Raw genomic sequence first — 26,280 nt, 5'->3', positions numbered from 1 at the left:
CATTTGCTAAGCTTTTCTGTTCTTTCCTTTATCTCTTTTAGCCAAACGCCTTGCTTTTCCACGCCAATTAATACCAGCTGTTCTACTTTTCGCTACATACTCGTACATGTCTAGTGAAGTTGTACATTCGGATTGCATGCCATGCATGGGTATGTGGAGCTTGATGCTGTGGATGTGTATTTGTTGGGAGCCATATGTTTTTAGTTTTGTTTGATCTCTGCCCCTAAGTTTTGGTTGTGCTGGGGGAAGGCTGAGGTCCTGGCCCACGTTGATTGATTAGTGTGGTGCTGCTGGGTTGGTTGTGTCCTATACGGGGTTCAGGCAGAATGTTCTATTGACGTGCTTCCTGTGTTGATCTGTCTCTTCTTGGGGTTAGTTTTGGTGCGCTTATGAAATCCCAAGCTTCCTTGCACTTGTCCAATTCCAGGTGAAGGTTAAATATTACCTATTCCAATTGTCATGTGTCCCATGGGGAGTGATTGTCCAGAAGTTAGTTGTATGAAGCATGTACTGGGTGTGTGTGTGGTACGGGTCGACTAGGCCTGTATTCACTAAAGTTTAGAAGAATGAGGGGATCTCATTGAAATGTATAAAATTCTGACAGGGCTAGACAGACTGGATGCAGAGAGGATGTTTCCCCAGGCTTTGGGGGGGGGGGGGTCTAGAACGAGGGGTCACAGTCTCAGGATACAGGGTAGGACATTTAGGACTGAGATGAGGAGAAATTTCTTCACTGAAGGTGGTGAACCTGTGGAATTCTCTACCACAGAAGGCTGTGGAGGCCAAGTCACTGAATATATTTAAGGAGGAGATAGATAGATTTCTAGACACAGAAGGCATCAAGGGGTATGGGGAGAGAGCAGGAATATGGTATTGAGAGAGGATCAGCCATGATCATGTTGAATGGCAGAGCAGACTCGAAGGGCCGAATGGCCTACTCCTGTTTTTCTATCTATGGTTTGATGTGGCTGGAAATGAGGGAATATGTGTAAGAGTAAAGATTTTGGGATTAATCCTGTCCGACTTCACTGGTCTCAGTTCTTCAATTGGACTTGCTCTCATTGATAATTCCTAATACTTTCACTTTAGCCATTTTACCTAGTGTTAAATCCTCAAAAACCTGCCAAATTTAAACATAACTGAACTTTCCTAAACTCATTGGGTTGAAATGATTGCCTTTACAGTTGCTTCCATCAATGTGATGGGGGAGTATTTTCCTATTGAAATGCCACTGTAACAAGCCTTGTTAACATTGTACTGAAAAGCCAGTGTTCGAACGGGTGCAGTGTACCCGCTTTCACTTGAAAAGGGCCAAAGATCCATGCTGGGTCGTGGGCCTAATGGTAGCAGCTGAATTCCTGCTGCTGAATACACTTCAAAATTCAGGTAATCTGCTGTAACTCCTACTTCCTGTGATGAAGAAATTGCTTGTTACACTAAACCAACCGGCTCTGGATGTCTTACGATCTGCTTGATAATAAAGTGTAACTAATCACACACTGCCAAAGACTATTTGCAGAGGGGATACCTTTTAATCCACCAGATACAATAACAGCATATCAAAAGTTAGAATTAATTACATCATTTATATAGCGTGCTGCCCTCTTGGGCAAGTACAGAATGAAAACTGGATTATAGGGAAACAGTTTATTGTAGCCTGTCTGAGATGTAATTACTGCGCCCACTGAAAATTCACACAATTGTAGAAAAGAACATAGGCAGCTGGCGACTGGATCCTCTGTTCGGAAATGTTGGTCACTTTCGAATCATTGAACTCGTGCCAGTTCTGCGTTGCGGGATTCTTGCAGAAGGCGGTGTAGTGACCACTGTCTAAAGTGCCTGTATGATTCTGTGGGGAGAGAAAAGGTCGTGAATTCACCCTGACTTCATACATACATTGTTTTATATCATTCCAATCAGTGGGGCTTTGCTGAAAGCTCGACCTATAAATTATATTTTTTGAAATGAACATCTGATACAATTACTTTGGGACATGAGTCACAATTACTTTGGGACATGAGTCACCTGTGATCTAAGGCAATATGTACCTGATCTTTGCACATGTAGTTCCCCCTCTGTGTCAAATGGGTAAGAACCAAGTGGCCTCATTTACATTCCTCACTGAGGGAGTGGGGAAATGGCAGCTCTGCTGCTTCCAGTTCAGCTACGATTTTCACTGGATCCAATCCCTGGGCGCTGAGAGTTCCCAACAATGACTTGCCCTTCACTTCCTTCCTATAGAAAAGTGTCCAACCTACTCTCTGGCCTCCCCACCTGCCAGCAACCATACATCCAACCCCTCTAATAACCAACGTGTACAGCTGCTTGGTAAAGGGTTTTATAAAATGTTACATTAACCATTGTAATACAGTCAAGAGAAAGGAGAATTGTTTTCAGAAACAAAAACGCACTCATCCTCCCCGGTGTTCACACCACAAACCGTTTCTACTTCCTGTCATGGTCTTACTCGGAGACAGTACTGGGGTGCCAATTCTTAATGGATCCCCTAATCCAACATATTAAAGCATTCTTCACCCATGCCTTTATCCTTTCCTTTGTTCGCAGGCTCTGGGTGAAGTCTGTTCATGTTCCTGGTCCAGTGACACTACCCTACCCTCTATACAAGGCGAGGTAGTCACATTAAAATGACAGACTTAATTTCACACACTCGGGTGTTCACATTGTGATTTGCATGTACATTGTCCATTTCTAGATGTGTGCAGTTTACAATATTCAGTAAAATACAGGCATTTTGTTCACAAAATTTGAGGTCATGGCCTTGCAGGTATGGCGAGGGAGTTGTTGCACCTGATGTTTCTGCAGATCTTCTGGTGAACTCCTCGTAATAGATAGTAATATTCCTGAAGGGGCTGAGAAGGAAAAGTAAGGGCCAATTGCCAGGAGTAGATTAATGACACCTACTTACCACAACAGCATAGAGATGATACTTCAGCTGTTGAGTGGATGGGGTGGTTGTATATTGGGATAGATCTAGATCTTCGAGTGGAAAGGTCACAGTACTAGTCAGTTTTCTATTGCCGTGATCATCAGATTCAAAGCTAGCAGAGGAGAGAGTGAATTCTGGATGATTAATTATATATTTATGATGAATTCTAATGCTTATGTCACAAGCAGAACCAACAAGGCAGCACAGAGGCCGATGGACAGAACACTGGGCAAAGGACCAGGGAAAGGCCAGTGACCGATGGACAGTGCAGCGGGAGCAGCGACTGTGGGAGAGAATAAAGGTCAATGATTTTCAGGCCCTGTCGAGCAGCAGACCTGCGAGGGAGCAGTGGCTGTGGGAGAAAATAAAGGTCGGTGATTTTCAGGCCCAGTCGAGCAGCGGCAGAATTAGAGAGTGACATCACAGTACAGAAAGTGACGCCGGCGCAGGGGAAGAAGCTGATTGGTGAGTTGTGGGTGAGTGCTTTTTTTTTTCTTCAATTTTAAGTTTATTTCTTTTAAGGTAGTTCGGGAGAGCGAGAATCCGAGAGTTTAAATTTGAGCTGAGTTTTTTAATTAAAAGCATAGCTGGGACCTCAGTCCTGTGCGTTGCACAGCCTGCAGCATGTGGGAATTCCTAGATGCTTCTTGCAGTCAGGATGACCACGTGCAGTAAGTGCCAACGGTTTGGCCAACTTGAGATCCGGTTTTCGGAGCTCGAGCGTCAGCTGGAGGCACTGCGGTGTATCTGCGAGGCTGAGAGTTACATGGATAGCACGTTTTTAGACATGGTTACCCCGCAGCTTAAAGTGCAGTCGGAGACAGAATGGGAAATCACCAGTCAGAAGAAGGGGAGCAAGGCAGGTAGTCAGGAAAGTCCCAGAATGCATCTCATTCAACGACCGTTTTTCTGTGTTGGAAAACGGTGAAAGTGACGGTTCCTCTGGGGAGTGCAGCTGGAGCCAAGTTCATGGCACTGTGGGTGGCTCAGCTGCACAAGGGGGGAGGAGTAAGAGTGGAAGGGCAATAGTGGTAGGAGACTCAAAATAGTGAGGGGTGCAGACAGGCGTTTCTGTGGCCGCAGGCATGACTCCAGGATGGTATGTTGTCTCCCTGGTGCCAGGGTCAAGGATGTCGCTGAACAGCTGCAGGGCATTCTGAGGGGGGAGGGTGAACAGTCAGAGGTCGTGGTTCACATTGGTACCAATGACATGGGTAAAAAGAGGGATGAGGTCCTGCAACAAGAATTTAGGGAGCTAGGTAGCAGATTAAAAAGCACAACCTCAAAGGTTGTAATCTCTGCATTACTCCCAATGCCACGTGCTAGTGAGTATAGGAATAGGAGGATAGAGCAGATGAATGCGTGGCTAAAGAGTTGGTGCAGGAGGGAGGGCTTTAGTTTCCTGGTACACTGGGTCTGTTTCTGGGGTAGGTGGGACCTGTACAAGTCGGACGGGTTGCACCTGAACCGGAACGGAACCATCATCATTGCGGGGAGGTTTGCTAGTGCTGTTAAACTAACTTGGCAGGGGGGTGGGATACGGAGTGGAGCTATAGTAGGGGGTAATGCACAGCCAAATATAGAGGAAAAAACAAGCAAGTCTGGAAGGCAGAGCAAATATGTAACTGCACAAGAGAGTATGGCAAGGCTGGATGGCATTTATTTTAATACAAGGAGTCTTACGAGTAAGGCAGATGAATTGAAGGTGTTGATGAACACATGGAAGTATGATATTATCACAGAGACATGGTTGAGGGAGGGGCAGGACCGGCAGCTCAATATTCCGGGGTATAGAATCTTCAGGCGAGACAGTGGGGGTGTCACAATATTAATCAAGGAGTCAATTACTGCAGTAAGGAGGGATGATATCTTAGCAGGTTCCTCTAATGAGGCCATATGGGTAGAACTTAAACATAAAGGGGGCAAGCACTTTGCTGGGAGTGTACTATAGGCCCCCAAACAGTCAGGGGGGAGATAGAAGAACAGATATGTAGGCAAATCTCAGAAGTGTAGAAATAATAGGGGATTTCAACTTCCCCAATATTAACTGGGATAGTCAGAGTGTGAAAGGCTTAGAGGGTGCGGAATTCTTAAAGTGCATCCAGGAGAGCTTTTTGAGCCAGTGTGTAGAAAGTCCTACAAGAGAGGGGGTGGTACTGGACCTACTTCTAGGGAATGTAGCCAGGCAAGTGGTAGAAATGTCAGTAGGAGAGCATTTTGATGACGGTGACCATAATTCGGTGAGATTTAAGGTAGTCATGGAAAAGGACAAAGATAGACCGGAAATAAAGGTTTTAAATTGGGGGAAGGCCGATTTTAATATGATACGCCAGGATCTAGCCAAAGTGGACTGGGATCAGCTACTTGTAGGAAATTCCACATCAGAGCAGTGGGAGTCATTGGAAAGGAAATAGAGAGAGTACAGTGCCAACATGTTCCCATAAAGATCAAGGGTGGGACCAACAAGTCCAGGGATATACAAGAATGGATTAGGAAAAAAAGGGAGGCTTTTGGCAGATACAAAGGACTAAACAGTGGAAGCCCTAGAGGAGTACTTAAAGAAATTAGGAGAGCAAAGAGGGGGCATGAAAAAACACTGGCGGGCAAAATAAAGGAAAATCCCAAGGTGTTTTATAAGTATATTAAAGGCAAGAGGATAACCAGGGAAAGAGTAGGGCCCATTAGGGACCAAAGTGGCAATCTGTGTGTAGAGCCAGAAGATGTAGGTGAGGTTTTAAATGAATATTTTGCATCCGTGTTCACCATGGAGAAGGACGATGTAGGCATAGAAATCAGGCTGGGGGATTGTGATATATTTGAACAAATTAGTATTGAGGGAGGAGGTACTAGTGGTTTTAGCGGGCTTAAAAGTAGATAAATCCCCAGGCCCAGATGAGATGTATCCCAGGCTGCTGTGTGAGGCAAGGGAGGAGATTGCAGGGGCTCTGACACAAATTTTCACAATCTCTCTGGCCACAGGGGAGGTGCCAGAGGACAGGAGAACACCTAACATAGTACCAAGAAGGGTAGTAGGGATAAACCAGGGAATTACAGGCCCGTGAGCCTAACATCAGTGGTAGGGAAATTGGAAAAAATTCTGAGGGACAGAATTAGTCTCCCCTTGGAGAGGCAAGGATTAATCGAGGATAGTCAGCATAGCTTTGTCTAACCAATTTGATTGAATTTTTTGAGGGGGTGACTAGGTGTGTGGATGAGGGTAGTGCAGTTGATGTAGTCTACATGGGCTTCAAAGTCCCACATGGGAAACTGGTCAAGAACCCATGGGATCCAGGGCAATTTGGATCTAAAATTGGCTTAGTGGCAGGAGGCAGAGGGTGATGGTCGAAGGTTGTTTTTGTGACTGGAAGCCTGTGTCCAGTGGTGTACCGCAGGGATCGGTGCTGGGTCCTATGCTGTTTGTAGTGTACATTAATGATTTAGATATGAATGTAGGAGGTATGATCAGTAAGTTCGCAGAGGACACGAAAATTGGTGGAGTGGTAAATAGCGAGGAGGAAAGCCTCAGGCTACAGGACGATATAGATGGGTTGGTCAGAGGGGCAGAACAGTGGCAAATGGAATTTAACCCTGAAAAGTGTGAGGTGATGCATTTTGGGAGGACTAACAAGGCAAGGGAATACACAATGAATGGTAGGACCCTAGGAAGGACAGAGGAACCTTGGTGTGCATGTACATATATACCTGTCCTGCTGCCTTCAGGGATCTAAGGTGGTTAAGAAGGCATATGGGATACTTATATTCTATGCCTTGGCTAATGAAGGCAAGAGCAGGGAGGTTATGATGGAGCTGTACAATATGCTAGTTAGGCCACAGCTGGAATACTGTGTGCAGTTCTGGTTGCCACACTATAGGAAGGATGTGATTGCTTTGGAGAGTGCAGAGGAGATTCACCAGGATGTTACCTGGGCTGGAGCGCTTCAGCTATGAAGAGAGACTGGACAGGCTGGGGTTGTTTTCCTTAGAGCAGAGAAGGCTGAGGGGGGACCTGATTGAGGTGTACAAAATTATGAGGGGCATAGATCGGGTAGATAGAAAGGAACTTTTCCCCTTTAGTAGAGGGGTCAATAACCAGGGGGCATAGTTTCAAGGTAAGGGGCAGGAGGTTTAGAGGGGATTTGAGGAAAAACTTTTTCACCCAGAGGGTGGTTGGAATCTGGAACTCACTGCCTGACAGGGTGGTAGAGGCAGGAACCCTCACAACATTCAAGAAGCATTTAGATGAGCACTTGAAACACCATAGCATACAAGGCTACGGACCAAGTGCTGGAAAATGGGATTAGAATAGACAGGGCTTGATGGCCGGCGCAGACACGATGGGCCAAAGGGCCTCTTTCTATGCTGTAAAACTCTATGACTGGGCAAAGGCCAGAGAATTCCCTCCTGAGGAGGAAAGCGAATGGGAAGGACACATTCCCTCCCAAACTGCTGCAGCTCCTCTGGCTGGCAGCAAGTTGGCTGCCTGAACTTAACAACTTTACACATGTCAAGAGAGATGATAAAATATTCAAAATAAAGTAGATTTTTTTTTGTGTTCCCACGGTGTACTGTCCCATCAGTGCTGCTTTCCCTCAGACACCTCGCTCGGGTCGCTCTTCATCACGTCAGCTGAGAAACTATTGAACTGTGGCAAACATCACAGTCCTCATTCCACAGCTTGACTAGGCACCGTCATCAGGAGTGGAAACCTCAGTTAATGCAGCACGGGCTGCTAATCAACCCTGGGATCTGCCTAGCCGACACCTGGCACCCTGATGTCAATCCTGACTCTATGAAAACACTCAGCCGACATTACAACCCCCAAAAAAAGACCAATCTGCATGGAGTGTCCTGCTACAGGACTTGGAAGGTCTGTTGTGCTCCAGGCAATCTGGGCAGTTCAACATCTCTCACTGCGCCCAGTACTGGGAGCGAGCAGTGCTTCCCATCAACCAGGTACAGTAGCAACATGCAAATCAGTGGTTCAGTTTGTGATAACATATTATAAATGATGTGTTGGGTGATTAGTCCAGGAACCTGTTGTATGTAAATGTTTCAAATGATTAAACTGAAACCAAAGAAAGGGAAGTCTCTCTCTTTCCCTTTGGTTCGAAGGGTCAGCCTGTTGAATGGTGAGTGAGGAACGAGCTTCTGTACTCACCGTTTCAGGTGTATGATGATAATATCAGGTGCTTTCAATAGCTGGATACTTTCTGACTGATCCTGCTTCCTTCCACAAAAGGAACAGAAAGGCTGGTCCCTCGAGCTCAGAACCTCCTCTTTAAAGAACAATCTGAGGCAATCCTAAGAAACAGCAGCCACTTATTACAGAGTAGGGGTTTGTTTGAAGAAACTGGTGCAGAATTAAAATCCCTCACTGACACAACAACCCACCCCCCAAATACAGCAAGCGTTGGAGACTAGAGCAGGAGCCAGGAACACATTTCTGCAGTTGGTTGGGGGGGTCAGGAGATCTCCTCACCCACCATAACTTCAGCAGACGAGCTGCGGAGTCTCCACAAACTACTGGGTGAACCCACCCCCAAATGAAGATTCTGCCCCTTCCTGCAGACCCTTCCCTCCGCACCCAAAAGGAGCACCAGACTGACCCCTAAACTGACAAATCCCATCAGGTACCAGTCTCCGTACCAACCTGGAACTCAGGAGACACCCACCACTGACAAACTGCTCAACTGTATTCGTACATTTGTAAAGGAATCTCGTGTATGGATCGGTAAGTTCAGTACAATCTACAAGCAGCACATTTACCCTCCCTGGATTCTTTAATCCTTTCCTTGATAATAGCAAAGAGTTGAATAACTCAGTGCTAACAAACTGCTGTGCTTTGAGGAGGGGGAAATCACAGTAGTTTAAATAGTTTTGCTGTTTTTAGATGACCCAGTACAGTGTTGGATTGCCAAATGGGTCTTTGATAACCCATCACCAACCCGCAGCACCATATTTCCCCAGTGTCTGACACACTGCAATACGAGGTCTCAACTTCATTAAACAGTCACAGTTCCTTAGCTAGGGAAGGAGTCTTGAGACTAGTTTGACAGGAGAGAATCTGCTTTAACCCACATTGGAAAAACTTACCTTACACTCCAAGTTAGAAGCAGCTGCCTGCATAACCCCTGCAATAGAGCCGACAACAGAATGGACCGCCCCAGGTGGCCTGGTGCAGGATCTTGCAGAATGCCCTGGTGATTCCCCACCTACCACATTCCTGGTCTCAGTAAGGTATTAGGACAGGTTATGGGGTAGGAGGAGGGTGGCGTTGCATGACCCCAAAAGGAGAAGCAAAATAACAGAACAGGCCACCCCAAGTTAATCCTAGCGTCCGGCAAGAGTACAACTGGCAGCACATTGGAGCCCCCACACATTGAACAGGGAAAGTTTAAATCTGTGGGAAGACCTGCAAGTGAGAGAGAAAAATAACTAAAATGGGAAGAAAAATTAAAAATATTTTTATTCCACATTTAACAAAATGGTAATTTTTACCTGAATAGAGCACCTGCTGTCAGGAGGCATAGGCAGAGAGAGGCTTAGAAAGTTCTCTGTTTGGCTAGACTTGTGGTAACAACTTAGACACAATTTTACATCGCTCAGTTGCCCCTGAAATAGCTTTGTAACGATTGACGTTTCCATGTTTCTCATTCCTGTAGACTGACGAGAGAAAATTGCATCATTTACTGTCCTTGTGAAAAATCTCAAGTCTACCATAAAAAGGCCCTGAGCCGTGCAGTGAGGGGCGATGAATAGTTCAGCCATTCGAACACCGCACCATCGCTAATAAAATCAGACCTTTGCCACTTCTAGCATAATTATAAATGTGTTAATCCGAGTGTTGGGGCAGGGCTACAGAACAACAAACAAAGTCGATTTTACAAATGCACAATCCAGCCATCCGACAATTTTATAAAACTGGCCCAACAATGGCTGCAACAATAAACTGTCTAACCAATCGATCCATCAAATCAATCCAATCCATTCAATGTTACAAAATTGAATTCCAAGCCCCTGGTAATGCCATTTTTGGTTGGATTAATCAATTAGATTCCACAATCAGCTCACAGAACATGGCAGAGGGACCAATCAGCACTGTGAAGATAATGCCGAGGCCCATTAATCCCCAAGTGCTGGTGAGAGAGTGGGATAGAGAGAGAGAAAGTGCGAGACAGAGTTATGTGGGGCTGATGAAGATACAGTTACAGAAATCATTTTTTTAATTGTCCCAGAGCATAAAGATCAATTTAAAAAAAATCAATTTGATATTTGCACCTGCTGAAAAATTGAATTATTCCACCCTTCAAATGTTGGACGATTATTACGATCATGGTTTTTTTTTAAATCTAGTGTCTCCGAGCACAGCTCAGTGCTGCTCCATCACCCGTCACTAGGATATGTGGCAAAGTAAGTGCCGGACCTAATCTTGATATTAGGAGCGGTGTGTGTTGGGATCAGGTCCTCTGTCCCTTTCTATCAGCACACTGAAGTCCGTGCATTGTGCCACATTTAGCAAACCGCTGTTAAAATTATTTGTACGGTTATGGTGAAAGTCGCTGCGTTGAGTGAAACGAGGGCCTGATCTTTGGGAACATAAATGAAAGAGACCAAAGTCCCTCTAGTTCACCTTCTGCCATCCTGGTACTCCTATGATCCAACGATAATGGGGATGTTGACCAATCACAGCGATCAATCTCGATCAATGAGTCTATAACAGACCCAGACACGAGGCGAGGAAAACCCCCAGTGGAGAGCTTTGGGAACCAGAGGTCCAAAGTCACCTGTTCCTCTCGAGCACGCTGCACTCACCACACATCATGTCTCAAATTACTCATAGACTGGATCCCAAAAATACTACTTTCTGAAATTCCTATCTAATTTTATTTTGAATGAATCAATACTAACTGCTTCCACTGTCACCCCAGTGAGCCTGTTCCATAGATTCACTGCTCGCTCGCTGAAATAATGTTTCCGCAGGTTAGTTTAGAATTTCCTCCCCTTCAAGCGCAGGCCGTGTCCTCTGGTTCTACTGTTCTGGACAAGGTGAAACAGCTCGTCATGGTCTATATTATTTAGAATCCTAAAAACAGCAATCATATCGCCTCCCAACCTTCTTTCCAGTGAGAACATGTCCAATTTACATAATTGCTCCTCATAAATCAATCCCTCCATCCCCTCAACCATTCTGGTTGCTCTCTTCTGTATCTTTCCAACAGCTGCAATATGCTTATTGTACTGCGGCGATCAGAACTGCACGGTGTTCTAAGTGCGGCCGCACCAATGATTTATAAAGCGGCAGGATTGGCTCAATATTAAATTTTTAATGCATCTCAACATCTGATTTGTTTCACTCACTGCCACCGAGTATTGTTGCAATAGCTTCAATTTATTGTCAATCGGGACCCCTAGATCTCTTATTTTCCATGAACATTGTTTCCGTTTACCTCAAAGGCAACCTGAGGATCTCTGCAGAAACAGTGAAGGACGAATATTCTGAATAATTAAATCCTCCAATTATTCACCCCTGCCCCTGGCCTCCGCCCTCAAAACAAGAACCAAGGCACAAGTAAAGACTTCAATATAAAGGAGATGGAATTTCTGGACAAGCTGAAAGGACTTAAAGCAAATAAACTGCCAGGTTTAGATTTTTTTTTTTAATCACAGATTGTTCGCCGACACTAGTGTGTAGATTTGTGAGGCACTGATGATCATTATGAGGGAGTCAATGGACACTGGGGTAATACCAGCAGATTGGAAACAGGTTAAATGTGGGGCCCATATTCAAAAAGTAGGATAAAACAGACAGAACCAACTGCAAAGCTCTGTGGATTCAGGAATTGCCTTTAGATTGGAAAATTGAAAAAACTCATGCCATTTATTTAAGAAGGGAGGGAGAAACCAGGTGACTACAGACCCATCAGCAGTGGAAAACTTGTGGGGTGAGTGACTGAACACTTGGGAAAGTTATGGGCTGATCAAAGAGAATCAACATGGATTTGTGAAGGACAGGTCATGTCCGACTCATCTAGTTGATTTTTTTGAGGAAGTCGCTAACGTGGATGGTAAGGGAGTGTCGATGGACGTTGTCTATATGGATTTCCATAAAGCATTCGATAAGGTTCCACACAAGAGGTTAACATAAATTAAAGCACATGGAATGGGAGGTAGACATGGGTTGGAGGGTAAGAGACAGAGTGGGGATAAAAGGAACATTCTTTGATTGATGGGATGTGATAAATGGTGTTCCCAAGGGAGCTGTACTGGAGCCTAAGCTTTTCACCATATTTATTAATGACTTGCATGAAGGAATAGGAAGTTGCATATCCAAGTTTGCAGATTATTTTAGGAGACACAGTAAGTGTGTAGATGGGAACAAGAAGTTACAAAGCGACATTGATAGACTATGCGAGTGGGCAAAACTGGCAGATAAAATTTAACACAGACAAGTCTAAAGCATTGCACATAGGAAGGAAAAATGGGAACATATGTAGTTCAGGAATGGGGTTGAAATAACTAACTATGAAGTTGAAAGAGACTTAGGATTTTTATTAGACTCAACATGTCCAACCAGGGCAGAGCAGCAATCAGCAGTATGTTGATTTACACCCAGTTGATTACAAGTCAGAGAAGGTGATGATTAAACTGGTCAAACTGCACCTCGAGTACCAGGTCCAGTTCGCAGAGACATTCAAAGGCTGGGAGCCAAGCCACGAGGCCTGATCTCTGGTGAGAGAGTCTAAGGTATGAGCAGAGACTGGAGAGACTCAGGCTTTTCGGCTTGGAAAGGATGTGTCCGAGAGGTGACCTTTCGAGATGTAATAATAATACTTGCATTTATATAGCGTCTTTCACGACCACTGGACGTCCCAAAGCGCTTCATATCCAATGAAGTACTTTTTGAAATGTAGTCACTGTTGTAATGTAGGAAACACGGCAGCCAATTTGTGCACAGCAAGCTCCCACAAACAGCAATGTGATAATGACCAGATAATGTGTTTCAGATGTTGGTTGAGGGATAAATGTTGACCAGGGCACTGGGGAGAACTCCCCTGCTCCTCTTCGAAATAGTGCCATGGGATCTTTTATGTCCACCTGAGAGCAGACGGGGCCTCGGTTTAACGTCTCATCCGAAAGACGGCACCTCTGACACTGGAGTGTCAGCCTAGATTTGTGCTCAAGGCTCTGGGACTTAAACCCACAACCTTCTGACTCAGGAGGGGCGAGTGCTGCCCACTGAGCCACAGCGGACACTATGTGGTAGTAAATGATGGAAATGGTTAATCTAGAATATTACTTTAAATTAAACTGTGGGAGAAGGACAAGGCGATAATTTCAAACTAGTAAAAGGCCACTTTAGGACTGATCTCAGAGGCTGTTCCACCCACTGAAACTGATCAACATGCAGATTGGGGGTAGAATACCCTGGAATCATTTAAAAAGCAACTTGATGCAACAATGGGGGGCGGTGACAGAGTGCAGATTGTTCTGGAAGGATGAATTAAGATGGACTGAATGATCTTCCTCATCCCGAAGTATCTTGTGATCTGCCTGTACAGCCCATAACCACTAGATGCCCTCATGCAAAATATTTACAAATTCCCCGAGTCTCGGGTGATTCGGAATTACGTCAATATAAAGTGCTAAGGATTGTGAGAGTTGAAGTTTGTGCATTCCAGAAGTCAATATTCACACAATCAGCACATCAAAAACTCTCCACACAAAGTGAAACCTCCAAATTTGGAAATACAGGAAACTTTGGTTTATCCGGAGGTTGTATGGCCGGAAACCTCGATCTAACGGCAGAAATCAGCAGCCGTTTTGTTAGGTTTTTTTTCTTCTAGCATTTTTTTTTAAACAGTCAGTCTCTGGAAAGCCTCTCTGAAGCTGTTGCTAAGCTACAGAGACGCTTCCAAGGTACGGGCCGACTGTTTACAAGCTGTTGCTAAGCAACAGTGTTTGTTGTCAGATACGGAGATGAAAACCTCCATATCCTTCAACATTAGCGCTGGTCTATCCGGAAGTTTTCACAGATCGGCATCACGCCGGTCCCGTCAGTGCCGGATATCGCAAAGTTTCCTGTATTTGATACATTGCAATCCTGTCACTAAGTGAAAAGAATTAAAATTGGGACAACAATTGTGATCATCAGCATCAAGACTGAGAGAGATAGCGTTGCTATGGTAACATAGGAACAGGAGGCGGCCATTCAGCCGCTCAAGCCTGTTCCGCCATTCAGTGTGATCATGGCTGATCTGTGACCTTACCCCATATCCCTTAATACCTATGGTTAACAAAAATCTATCAATCTCAGAATTAAAATTAACAATTGATCGAGCATCAATTGTCATTTGCGGAAGAGAGTTTCAAACTTCTACCACCTTGTGTGTAGAAGCGTTTGCTCATTTCACTCCTGAAAGGCCTGGCTCTAATTTTTAGACTATGTCCCCTAGTCCTAGACTCCCCAACCAGCAGAAATAGTTTCTCGCTATCCACCCTATCTGTTCCGCTTAATATCTTGAAAACTTCAATCAAATCACCCCTTAACCTTCTAAATTCCAGGAAATACAACCCTAATTTGCGTAATCTCTCCTCATAATTTAACCCTTGAAGTCCAAGTATCATTCTGATAAATCTACACTGTACTCCCTCCAAGGCCAATATATCACAAGAACATAAGAAATAGGAGCAGGAGTCGGCCCTTTGAGCCTGCTCCGCCATTCAATAAGATCATGGCTGATCTTCTACTGCAACTCCACTTTCCTGCACTATCCCCATATCCCTTGATTCCCTTAATATTCAAAAATCTATCGATCTCTATCTTGAATATACTCAATTAATTTCTTCTCATCTCAATCTTAAATGGCCGACCCCTTATTCTGAGACTGTGACCCCTGGTTCTAGACTCCCCAGCCAGGGGAAGCATCCTCCCAGCATCTACCCCATCAAGCCCATTAAGAATTTTATACTTTTCAATGAGATCATCTCACATTCTTCTAAATTCCATGGAATATAGGCTGTCTCCTCAATCTCTCTTCTTAGAACAATCCTCCCATCCCAGGAATCAGTCTGGTGAACCTTCGTTGCACTCCCTCTATGGCAAGTATATCCTTCCTTAGGCAATACTCCAGGTTTGGTCTCATCGGGACCCTATATAATTGCAGTAATGTGGTTGACTTTTAACTGCGCTCTGAAATGGCCTAGCAAGCCACTCAGTTGTAACTAACCGCTACGAAACAAAATAATAATAACGAAACCAGACGGACCACCCGGCATCGACCACGACAACGGCACACCCAGCCCAGTCAACCCTGCAAAGTCCTCCTCACCAACATCTGGGGACTTGTGCCAAAATTGGGAGAGCTGTCAGCCCGACATAGTCATACTCACAGAATCATACCTTTCAGCCAATGTCCCAAACACCTCCATCACCATCCCTGGGTATGTCCTGTCCCACCGGCAGGACAGACCCACCACGGGTGGTGGCAAAGTAGTATACAATCTGGAAGGAGTGGCCCTGGGAGTCCTCAACATTGACTCCAGACCCCATGAAGTCTCATGGCTTCAGGTCAAGCATAGGCAAGGAAACCTCCTGCTGATTACCACCTACCACCCTCCCTCAGCTGATGAATCAGTACTCCTCCATGTTGAACACCACTTGGAAGAAGCACTGAGAGTAGCAAGGGCATAGAATGTACTCTGGGTGAGGGACTTCAATGTCCATCACCAAGAGTGGCTCGGTAGCACCACTACTGACTGAGACCTGAAGGACATAGATGCCAGTCTGGTCCTGCAACAGGTGGTGAGAGAACCAACATGAGGGAAAAACATACTTGAACTCATCCTCACCAATCTACCTGTCGCAGATGCATCTGTCCATGACAGTATTGGTAGCACTGACCACCGCACAGTCATTGTGGAGACAAAGTCCCATCTTCACACTGAGGACACCCTCCATCGTGTTGTGTGGCACTACCACCGTGCTAAATGGGATAGATTCAGAACAGATCTAGCAGCTCAAAATTGGGCATCCATGAGGCGCTGTGGGCCATCAGCAGCAACAGAATTGTATTCCACCACAATCTGTAACCTCATGTCCCGGCATATCCCCCACTCTACCATTACCATCAAGCCAGGGGACCAACCCTAGTTCAATAAGGAGTGTAGAAGAGCATGTCAGGAGGAGCACCTAAAAATGAGCTGCCAACCTGGGGAAGCTGCAACACGGGACCACATGCATGCTAAAAAGCGGAAGCAACGGAAGCAGCATGCTATAGACAGGGCTAAGCGATCCCACGATCAACAGATCAGATCAAAGCTCTGCATTCCTGTCCCATCCAGTCCTGAATGGTGGTGGACCATTAAACAACTAACGGGAGGAGGAGGCTCCATGAATATCCCCATCCTCAATGATGGTGGAGCCCAGCACGTGAGTGTAAAAGATAAAGCTGAAGCGTTTTCAACCATCTCCAGCCAGAAGTGCCGAGTGGATGATCCATATCGGCCTACTCCCGAGGTCGCCACCACCATAGAAGCCAGTCTTCAACCAATTCGATTCACTCATGTGATATCAAGAAACGGCTGAGCGCACTGGATACAGCAAAGGCTATGGGCCCTGACAACATCCCGGCTGTCATAGAGTCATAGAGTTTTACAGCACAGAAAGAGGCCCTTCGGCCCATCGTGTCTGCGCCGCCCATCCATCCCTGTCCAGTCTAATCCCATTTTCCAGCATTTGGTCCATAGCCTTGTATGCAATGGCATTTCAAGTGCTCATCCAAATGCTTCTTGAATGTTGTGAGGGTTCCTGCCTCTACCACCCTTTCAGGCATTGAGTTCCACATTCCAACCACCCTCTGGGTGAAAAAGTTCCTCCTCAAATCCCCTCTAAATCTCCTGCCCCTTACCCTGAATCTATGCCCCCTTGTTATTGACCCCCCTACTAAGGGGAAAAGTTCCTCTTTGTCTACCCTATCTATGCCCCTCATCATTTTGTACACCTCAATCAGGTCCCCCCTCAGCCTTCTTTGCTCCAAGGAAAACAACCCCAGCCTGTCCAGCCTCTCTTCATAGCTGAGGCGCTCCATCCCAGGTAACATCCTGGTGAATCTTCTCTGCACCCTCTCCAAAGCAATCACATCCTTCGTGCTGAAGACTTGTGCTCCAGAACTAGCCACGCCTCTAGCCAAGCTGTTCCAGTACAGCTACAGCACTGGCATCTATCCGACAATGTGGAAAACTGCCCAGGTGTGTCCTGTCCACAAAAAGCAGGACAAATACAATCCGGCCAATTACCGCCCCATCAGTCTACTCTCAATCATCAGCAAGTGATGGAAGGTGCCATCAATAGCGCTATCGAGCAGCACTTACTCACCAATAACCTGCTCACTGATGCCCAGTTTGGGTTCCGCCAAGACCACTCGACTCCCGACCTCATTACAGCCTTGGTCCAAACATGGACAAAGGAGCTGAATTCCAGAGGTGAGGTGAGAGTGACTGCCCTTGACATCAAGGCAGCAGTTGACCGAGTGTGGCATCAAGGAGCCCTAGTAAAACTGAAGTCAATGGGAATCGGGGGGGGGGGGGGAAACCTCTCCACTGGCTGGAGTCATACCTAGCACAAAGGAAGATGGTTGTGGTGGTTGGAGGTCAATCATCACAGCCCCAGGACATCACTGCAGGAGTTCTTCAGGGCAGTGTCCTAGGCCCAACCATCTTCAGCTGCTTCATCAATAACCTTTCCTCCAACATAAGGTCAGAAATGGGGTTGTTCGCTGATGACTGCACAGTGTTCAGTGCCATTCACAACTCCGCAGATAATGAAGCAGTCCATGCGCGCATGCAACAAGACCTGGACGATGTGGCAGGTAACATTCGCACCACAGAAGTGCCAGGCAATGACTATCTCCAACAAGCGAGAGTCTAACCACCACCCCTTGACATTTAACAGCATTACCATCGCCGAATCCCCCACCAGCAACATCCTGGGGGGGTCACCATTGACCAGAAACTTAACTGGACCAGCCACATAAATACTGTGGCAACAAGAGCAGGTCAGAGGCTAGGTATTCTGTGGCAAGTGTCTCACCTCCTGACTCCCCAAAGCCTTTCCACCATCTCGTAAGGTACATGTAAGGAGTGTGCTGGAATACTCTCCACTTGCCTGGATGAGTGCAGCTCCAACAACACCCAAGAAGCTCGACACCATCCAGGACAAAGCAGCCCGCTTGATTGGCACCCCATCCACCACCTTAAACATTCACTTCCTCCACTACCGGCGTACCGTAGCTGCTGTGTGTACCATCTACAAGATGCACTGCAGCAACTCACCAAGTCTTCTTCGGCAGCACCTCCCAAACCCGCAACCTCTACCACCTAGAAGGACAAGGGCAGCAGACGCATGGGAACACTACCACCTCCAAGTTCCCCTCCAAATCACACACCATCCTGACTTGGAAGTATATCGCCGTTCTTTCGTCGTCGCTGGATCAAAATCCTGGAACTCCCTCCCTAACAGCACGGAGTACCTTCACCACACAGACTGCAGCGGTTCAAGAAGGCGGCTCACCACCACCTTCTCAAGGGCAATTAGGGGTGGCCAAAAAGAGTGCGTATGACAGATGTCCGGTTGCAAATACATCTGAGAATCAGGCTACATATAGAAAGATCACAGGAGAAGTGAAAAAGAAAATAAGAGGGGCAAAGAGAGGGTATGAGAATAGAATGGGAGCCAACATAAAAAGGGAATCCAAAAGTCTTCTATAGGCATATAAATAGTAAAAGGATAGTAAGAGGAGGGGTGGGGCTGATTAGGGACCAAAAAGGAGGCAGAGGGCATGGCTGAGGTACTAAATGAGTACTTTGCATCTGTCTTCACCATAGACAGAGTGAAGGAGGTGGTAGAGGAGACAATTGATAGGATAAACATTGATCAAGAGGAGGAACTAGAAAGGCTAGCTGTACTTAAAGTAGATAAATCACCAAGAGCGGATAGGATGCATCCTAGGATGCCGAGGGGATTGAAGGTGGAAATCGCGGAGGTACTGGCCATAATATTCCAATCTGCCATAGATACGGGGGGTGGTGCCAGAGGACTGGAGAATTGCAAATGTTACACCCTTGTTCAGAAAAGGGTATAAAGATAAACCCAGCAACTACAGGCCAGTCAGTTTAACCTCGGTAGTGGGGAAGCTTTTATAAACAGTAATCAGGGACAAAATTAACAGTCACTTGGATAGGTGTGGATTAATTAAGGGAAGCCAGCACGTATTTGTTAAAGGCAAATCGTGTTTAACCAACTTGATCGAGGTTTTTGATGAGGTAACAGAGAGGGTTGATGAGGGCAATGAGGTTGATGTGTACATGGACTTCCAAAAGGCGTTTGATAAAGTGCCACATAATAGGCTTGCCAGCAAAGTTGAAGCCCATGGAATAAAAGGGACAGTGGCAGCATGGATACAAAATTGGCTAAGTGACAAGAAACAGAGAGTAGTGGTGAACAGTTGTTTTTCGGACTGGAGGAAGATATAGTGGTGTTCCCCAGGGGTCGGTTCTAGGACCACTGCTTTTCTTGATATATATTGGGGCAGTAATTCCTCCCCAAACGCGTGAGTACGGAAGGGGTACTCACGCGTCTGGCCGGAGGAAATGCCGATTTTCAGCATGCACAGCACATGTGCTGAAAACCGGCATTTCCTCTCCTCTAACCCAAGAGTTGAAGAGGCTAGCGCGTGCGCTGTAGGGGGCAGCGCGTGCGTCTTGGATTTCCTCTGTTTAAAGGCCTCCGGTCTTTACGCTTGTAAAAAGCACACGTAAGTATTTATTTTTACAGGTAAGTGGTGCTTTAGTGCAATTTAGAATTTTTTTTTCCACAGGTTTATTATTTTAAAGAATCTACAATAAGGTAAGTTTAGTTTTAGACCCTTTTTATTAAAAATTTATTTTTTTCAAAAAAGAAATTGTTTAAATTATTTTTTTTTAACTTATTTATACTTAATTTAATGATTGGGATGTTTTTTAAATTTTTATTTAAAGTTTAAATAGTGTTTTGGGCCCCCGTAGTTTTCATGAGTTTGACAGTTCTTACTCTCAAACTCATGAATGAACCTTCCCCTCCCCTGATTGGTTGTACAGTGCTCACCTGATCCCAGCCGGCACATCGCACTAACTACGCCACTGGATCAGGTAAGCACATCGCGCCGACAGCTGAACCGGGCCTGTGACAGGAAATGCAAGCAGGCCCGGGCTTCAGATGTCAGCGCGCAGGTTGAGTGCAGATCGGGGGCTTGCACGCGCGGCAAGCCCCCGACACCAAGTTCTGGGCCTTTATGACTTGGATGTGGGTGTACAGGGCACAATTTCAAAATTTGCAGATGACACAGAACTTGGAAGTAAAGTGAACAGTGAGGAGGAGAGTGATAGACTTCAGGAAGACATAGACAGGCTGGTGAAATGGGCGGACACGTGGCAGATGAAATTTAACGCAGAAAAGTGTGAAGTGTTACATTTTGGTAGAAAGAATGGGGAGAGGAAATATAAACTAAATTGTACAATCCTAAAGTGGGTGCATGAACAGAGAGACCTGGGGGTATGTGTGCACAAATCGTTGAAGGTAGCAGGGCAGGTTAAGAAAGCCGTTAAAAAGGCTTATGGGATCGTGGGCTTCATAAATAGAGGTATAGAGTACAAAAGTGTGGAAATTATGATGAACCTGTACAAAACACTGGTTCGGCCCCTACTGGAGTATTGTGTCCAATTCTGGGCACCACACTTTAGGAAGGATGTGAAGGCCTTGGAGAGGGTGCAGAAAAGATTCACGAGACTGATTCCAGGAATGAGGGACTTCAGTTACGTTGATAGACTGAAGAAAGCTGGGGTTGTTCTTCTTGGAGTAGAGAGTTTGAGGGGAAATTTTGATAGAGGTGTTCAAATTCATGAGGGGTCTGGACAGAGTATATAGAGAGAAACTATTCCCATTGGCAGAAGGGTCAAGAACCAGAGGACACTAGGGAACAGGGTATTTTAGATCTAGTATTGTGCAACGAGAAAGGGTTAATTAATAACCTTGTAGTAAAAGGGCCTTTAGGGAAGTGACCATAAGATGATAGAATTTTATATTGAGTTTGAAAGTGACTTGGTTAAATCCAAAACTAAGGTCTTAAATCTAAACAAAGCAAACTACGTAAGTATGAGGGGCGAGTTGGCTAAGGTAGATTGGGAAACTACATTAAAAGGTATGACAGTGGATGAGCAATGGCTAACATTTAAAGAATTAATTCATAATTTACAACAAATATACATTCCTTTAAAGGTACAAAAACCCCACAGGAAAAGTGGTCCAACCGTGGCTAACCAGAGAAGTTAAAGATATTATTAAATCAAAGGAAGAGGCTAATAATGCTGCCAAAAGGAGTAGTAAGCCTGAGGATTGGTAGGATTTTAGAATTCAGCAAAGGAGGACCAAGAAATTGAAAAATAGAATGAGAGTAAACTAGTGAGAGACATAAAAACAGACTGTAAAAGCTTCTACAGGTACGTAAAAATGAAAAGATTAGTGAAAGTAAATGTGGGTCACTTACAGGCTGAGATAGGAGAAATTATAATGGGGAATAAGGAAATGGCAAAGAAATTAAAGAAATATTTTGTATCTGTCTTAACGGAGAAGACGCAAAAAACTTTCTGGAAATAGTGGAGAACCAAGGGTCTAGCAAGAACAAGGAACTGAAAGATATTAGTACAGGTAGACTATCCTTTATCTGAAAACCTCGGGACCAGCCGTGTTTCGGTTTTAGGAAAATTTCGGATTTCGGAAGGTGCGCGAAAACACTTCGGTTTTCAGAGTAATTCAGTTTGCGGGAGTGCGGATAAAGGATGCACTATCCCTTATCCGAAAGGGTGGGGGTCGGCGGGGGGGGTCGGCGGGGGGTCAGCCGGGGGGGTCGGTCGGCGGGGGTCGGGGTCGTGCGCACGACTTACGCTGAGCGATTTCGGTTTTCAGAAGTCATGCTTTGTGCCACTTTCGGCTTTCAGAGGTTTTCTGGTTTCGGATGTGCGGATAAAGGCTGGTACACTTACGCTGAGCGATTTCGGTTTTCAGAAGTGCGGAAAAATGCTACACTATCCCTTATCCGGCTAGGCCTGTAAGTCGTGCGCCACTCTGGTCATGTCGTGCGCACGACTTACGCTGACCGAAAAAACCTTCGGTTTTTAGAGGGTTTCGGTTTTCGGAAGTCCGAATAAAGGGTAGTCTACCTGTATTAGTAAAAAAGTAGTACTGTTAATGGGACTGAAAGCTGATAAATCCCCTGGACCTGATGGCCTACATCCTAGGGTTTTGAAAGAGGTAGCTATAGAGATAGTGGAAGCATTGGTTGTCATTTTCCAAAATTCCATAGATTCTAGAACGGTTCCCACGGATTGGAAGGTAGCAAATGTAACCCCACTATTTAAGAAAGGAGGGAAGAGAGAAAATGGGGTACTACAGACCAGTTAGCCTGACATCAGTATTAGGGAAAATGCTAGAATCTATTATTAAGGACATGGTAACAGGGCACTTAGAAAATAATAATAGGATTGGGCAGAGTCAACATGAAAGGGAAATCGTATTTGACAAATCTGTCAAATTTTTGAGGTTGTAACTAGCAGAATAGATAAGGGGGAAACCAGAGGATGTGGTGTATTTGGATTTTCAGAAGGCATTCGAAAAGGTGCCACACAAGAGGTTATTAAACAAAATTAGGGCACATGGGATTGGAGGTAATATACTAGCATGGATTGAGGATTGGTTAACGGACAGGAAACAGAGAGTAGGAATAAACGGGTCATTTTCAGGTTGGCAGGCTGTAACTAGTGGGGTACCGCAAGGATCAGTGCTTGGGCCTCAGCTATTCCCAATCTACATCAATGATTTGGATGAGGGGACCAAATGTATTATATCCAAGTTTGCCGATTATACAAAGCTGGGTGGGAATGCAAGTTGTGAGGAGGATGCAAGGAGGCTTCAAGGAGATAGAGACAGGCAAGAACATGGCAAATGGAATATAATGTGGAGAAATGTGAAGTTATTCACTTTGGTAGGAAAAATAGAAAAGCAGAGTATTTTTTAAATGGTGAGAGATTGGGAAATGTTGGTGTTCAGAGGGACCTGGGTGCCCTTGTACACGAATCACTGAAAGTTAACATGCAGGTACAGCAAGCAATTAAGAAAGCAAATGGTATGTTGGCCTTTATTACAAGAGGATTTGGGTATAAGAGTAAAGACATCTAACTGTAATTATATAGGGCCCTGGTGAGACCACACCTGGAGTTTTGTGTACAGTTTTGGTCTCCTTACCTAAGGAAGGATATACTTGCCATAGAGGGAGTGCAACAAAGGTTCACCAGACTGGTTCCTGGGATAGGGGGATTGTCCTATGAGGAGAGATTGAGTAGACTAGGCCTATATGCTCTAGAGTTTAGAAGAATGAGAGGTGATCGAGGAGGGAAGCCTCAGGCTACAGGACGATATCGACGGGTTGGTCAGATGGGCAGAACAGTGGCAAATGGAATTTAACCCTGAAAAGTGTGAGGTGATGCATTTTGGGAGGACTAAGGCAAGGGAATACACAATGAATGGTAGGACCCTAGGAAGGACAGAGGATTAGAGGGACCTTGGTGTGCATGTACATAGATCCCCGAAGGCAGCAGGACAGGTAGATAAGGTGGTTAAAAAGGCATATGGGATACTTGCCTTCATTAACTGAGGCAGAGAATATAAGAGCAGGAAGGTTATGATGGAAACGCTACAAAACGCTAGTTAGGCGGAATACTGTGTGCAGTTCTGGTCGCCACACTATAGGAAGGATGTGATTGCATTGGAGAGGGTGCAGAGGAGATTCACCAGGATGTTACCTGGGCTGGAGCGCTTCAGCTATGAAGAGAAACTGGACATGCTGGGGTTGTTTTCCTTAGAGCAGAGAAGGCTGAGGGGGTCCTGATTGAGGTGTACAAAATTATGAGGGGCATAGATAGGGTAGATAGAAAGGAACTTTTCCCCTTAGTAGAGGGGTCAATAACCAGGGGGCATAGTTTCAAGTTAAGGGGCAGGAGGTTTAGCGGGGATTTGAGGAAAAACTTTTTCACCCAGAGGGTGGTTGGAATCTGGAACTCACTGCCTGAAAGGGTGGTAGAGGCAGGAACCCTCACAACATTCAAGAAGCATTTAGATGAGCACTTGAAACACCATAGCATACAAGGCTACGGACCAAGTGCTGGAAAATGGGATTAGAATAGACAGGGCTTGATGGCCGGCGTGGACACAATGGGCCGAAGGGCCTCTTTCTGTGCTGTATAACTCTATGACTCTATCTCATTGAAACATACAAAATTCCTACAGGGCTTGACAGGGTAGATGCAGGGAGGATGTTTCCCCTGGCTGGGGAGTCTAGAACCAGGGGTCACAGTCTCAGGATATGGGGTTGGCCATTTAGGACTGAGATGAGGAGAAATTTCTTCACTCAGAGGGTGGTGAATCTTTGGAATTCTCTACCCCAGAGGGCAGTGGAGGCTCAGTCGTTGAGTATATTCAAGACAGAGATCGATAGATTTTTGAATAATAAGGGAATCAAAGGATATGGGGATAGTGCAGATGTGGTAGATCATCAGCCATGACCTCATTGAATGGCGGAGCAGGCTCGAAGGGCCAAATGGCCTACTCCTGCTCCTATTTCTTATGTTTTTATGACACAGATTTAAAGTAATTGGCAAAAGAACCAAAGGCAACGTAAGAAAAAACTTTTTTACACAGCGAGTGGTTAAGATCTGGAATGCACTTCCTGAAAGTATGGTGGAGGCAGACTCAATCTTATCTTTCAAAAGAGAGTTGGATAAGTATTTGAAGGAAAAAAATTGCAGGCTACAAGGAAAGGGCGGGGGAGTGGGACTAGCCGAGAGTCGGCACGGGCTTAATAAGCCAAACGGCCTTCTTCCGTGCTGTAACCATTCTATGATTCTAATTGTAATAAAATTGTGTTGATTTTGATATCCCTTGCAAGTTTCTTTCAATACTCCCTTTTTGTAGCTCTTATTACCTGTTTTGTTCTTTGTATCTCTTCCAGTCACCAGGATCTGTGCTAGTTTTTGCATTTTTGTATGCATTTTTTTTTTAGTTTTATGTTTTCCTTTCCTATTTAGTCGTCCATGGCTTGTTTTTTTTGGCAAGTAGATGGTGGAAAGGCTTTGGGGAGTCAGGAGGTGAGACACTCACCGCAGAATACCCAGCCTCTGACCTGCTCTTGTTGCCACAGTATTTATGTGGCTGGTCCAGTTAATGTCTAGGGGCGGTGGTTAGACTCTCGCTTGTTGGAGATAGTCATTGCCTGACACTTGTGTGGCACGAATGTTACCTGCCACTTATCAGCCCAAGCCTGAATGTCATCCAGGTCTTAGCTCATGCTGGCACGGACTGCTTCATTATCTGTGGAGTTGCGAATGGCACTGAACACTGTAGTCATCAGCGAACATCCCCACTTCTGACCTTATGATGCAGGGAAGGTCAATGATGAAGCAGCTGAAGATGGTTGGGCCTAAGACACTGCCCTGAGGAACTCCTGCAGCGATGTCCTGGGGCTGTGATGATTGACCTCCAACCACCACAACCATCTTCCTTTGTGCTAGGTATGACTCCAGCCAGTGGAGAGTTCCCCCCCCCCCCGATTCCCATTGACTTCAGTTTTACTTGGGCTCCTTGAAGCCACACTTGGTCAAATGCTGCCTTGATGTCAAGGGCAGTCACTCTCACCTCACATATATTTCCTACAGACCAGCCATCACACCCCAATATTGCTTCCTATTGACAGATTCCCTATTCTACATCCTCTGAGACACAATCCCCAATTCGAAGAATTACAATGGCCTAGAAATTCAGGTCTCCCCGGGTGAGTACGCACGGGGTACTCACCCGTAGGCCCAATGGAAGTGCCGGTTTTCTGCATGCACTGCGCATGCGCGGGAAACCGGCACTTCCGATCCTCTGAACGAAGAGGTATAGAGGTCGAACGCACGCGCAGGAGAGGCTGCGCGTGTGCTTTGAACTTAGGTTTTCTTTGCAGGTTTTCCCGGGATCGTAAGCCTGCAGTATTTAGAAATATAGGGCCAGAAATTCGTGACCAAATGCGTGAGTACGGTCTGGGTACTCACGCATCTGGCCGTTGGAAATGCCGGCATTCAGCATGCACAGCACATGCGGGGAACGCCGGCATTTCCAGTCCTCGGAACGAAGGGGTTCATAGGCACAGCGCGTGCGACTGCACAGGCAGCGCTTGCGCAGTGAACTTCGTCGATTTCATTCATGGATT

General features: G+C 45.6%; 1 protein-coding gene across 3 annotated transcripts in view; it reads right to left on the bottom strand.

Moving 5' to 3' along the window:
• Window positions 1–1,512: 1,512 nt before the first annotated feature.
• LOC147099852 (ubiquitin carboxyl-terminal hydrolase 50-like) overlaps window positions 1,513–26,280 on the bottom strand; it is a 45,968-nt gene continuing 21,200 nt past the window's right edge. For 2 of the 3 annotated variants that reach the window (XM_085968303.1, XM_085968304.1), the window contains exons 4-7: window positions 9,446–9,610; window positions 8,106–8,248; window positions 2,927–3,059; window positions 1,513–1,849 (exon numbers count right to left, since the gene is read on the bottom strand). In XM_085968303.1, the coding sequence (XP_085824429.1) occupies window positions 1,673–1,849; window positions 2,927–3,059; window positions 8,106–8,248; window positions 9,446–9,610 (618 nt within the window). In that variant the 3' untranslated portion in view covers window positions 1,513–1,672. The remainder of the gene's footprint in view (window positions 1,850–2,926; window positions 3,060–8,105; window positions 8,249–9,445; window positions 9,611–26,280) is intronic. The other variant, XM_085968305.1, reaches the window with a different exon arrangement.

Source organism: Somniosus microcephalus, chromosome 27 (assembly GCF_052327205.1).
Source record: "Somniosus microcephalus isolate GS21.2 chromosome 27, FLI_Smic_1.0, whole genome shotgun sequence".
NCBI lineage: Eukaryota > Metazoa > Chordata > Chondrichthyes > Squaliformes > Somniosidae > Somniosus > Somniosus microcephalus.
The sequence above is the reverse complement of the archived record's forward strand: the minus strand, read 5'-3'. Positions and strand labels throughout refer to the sequence as shown.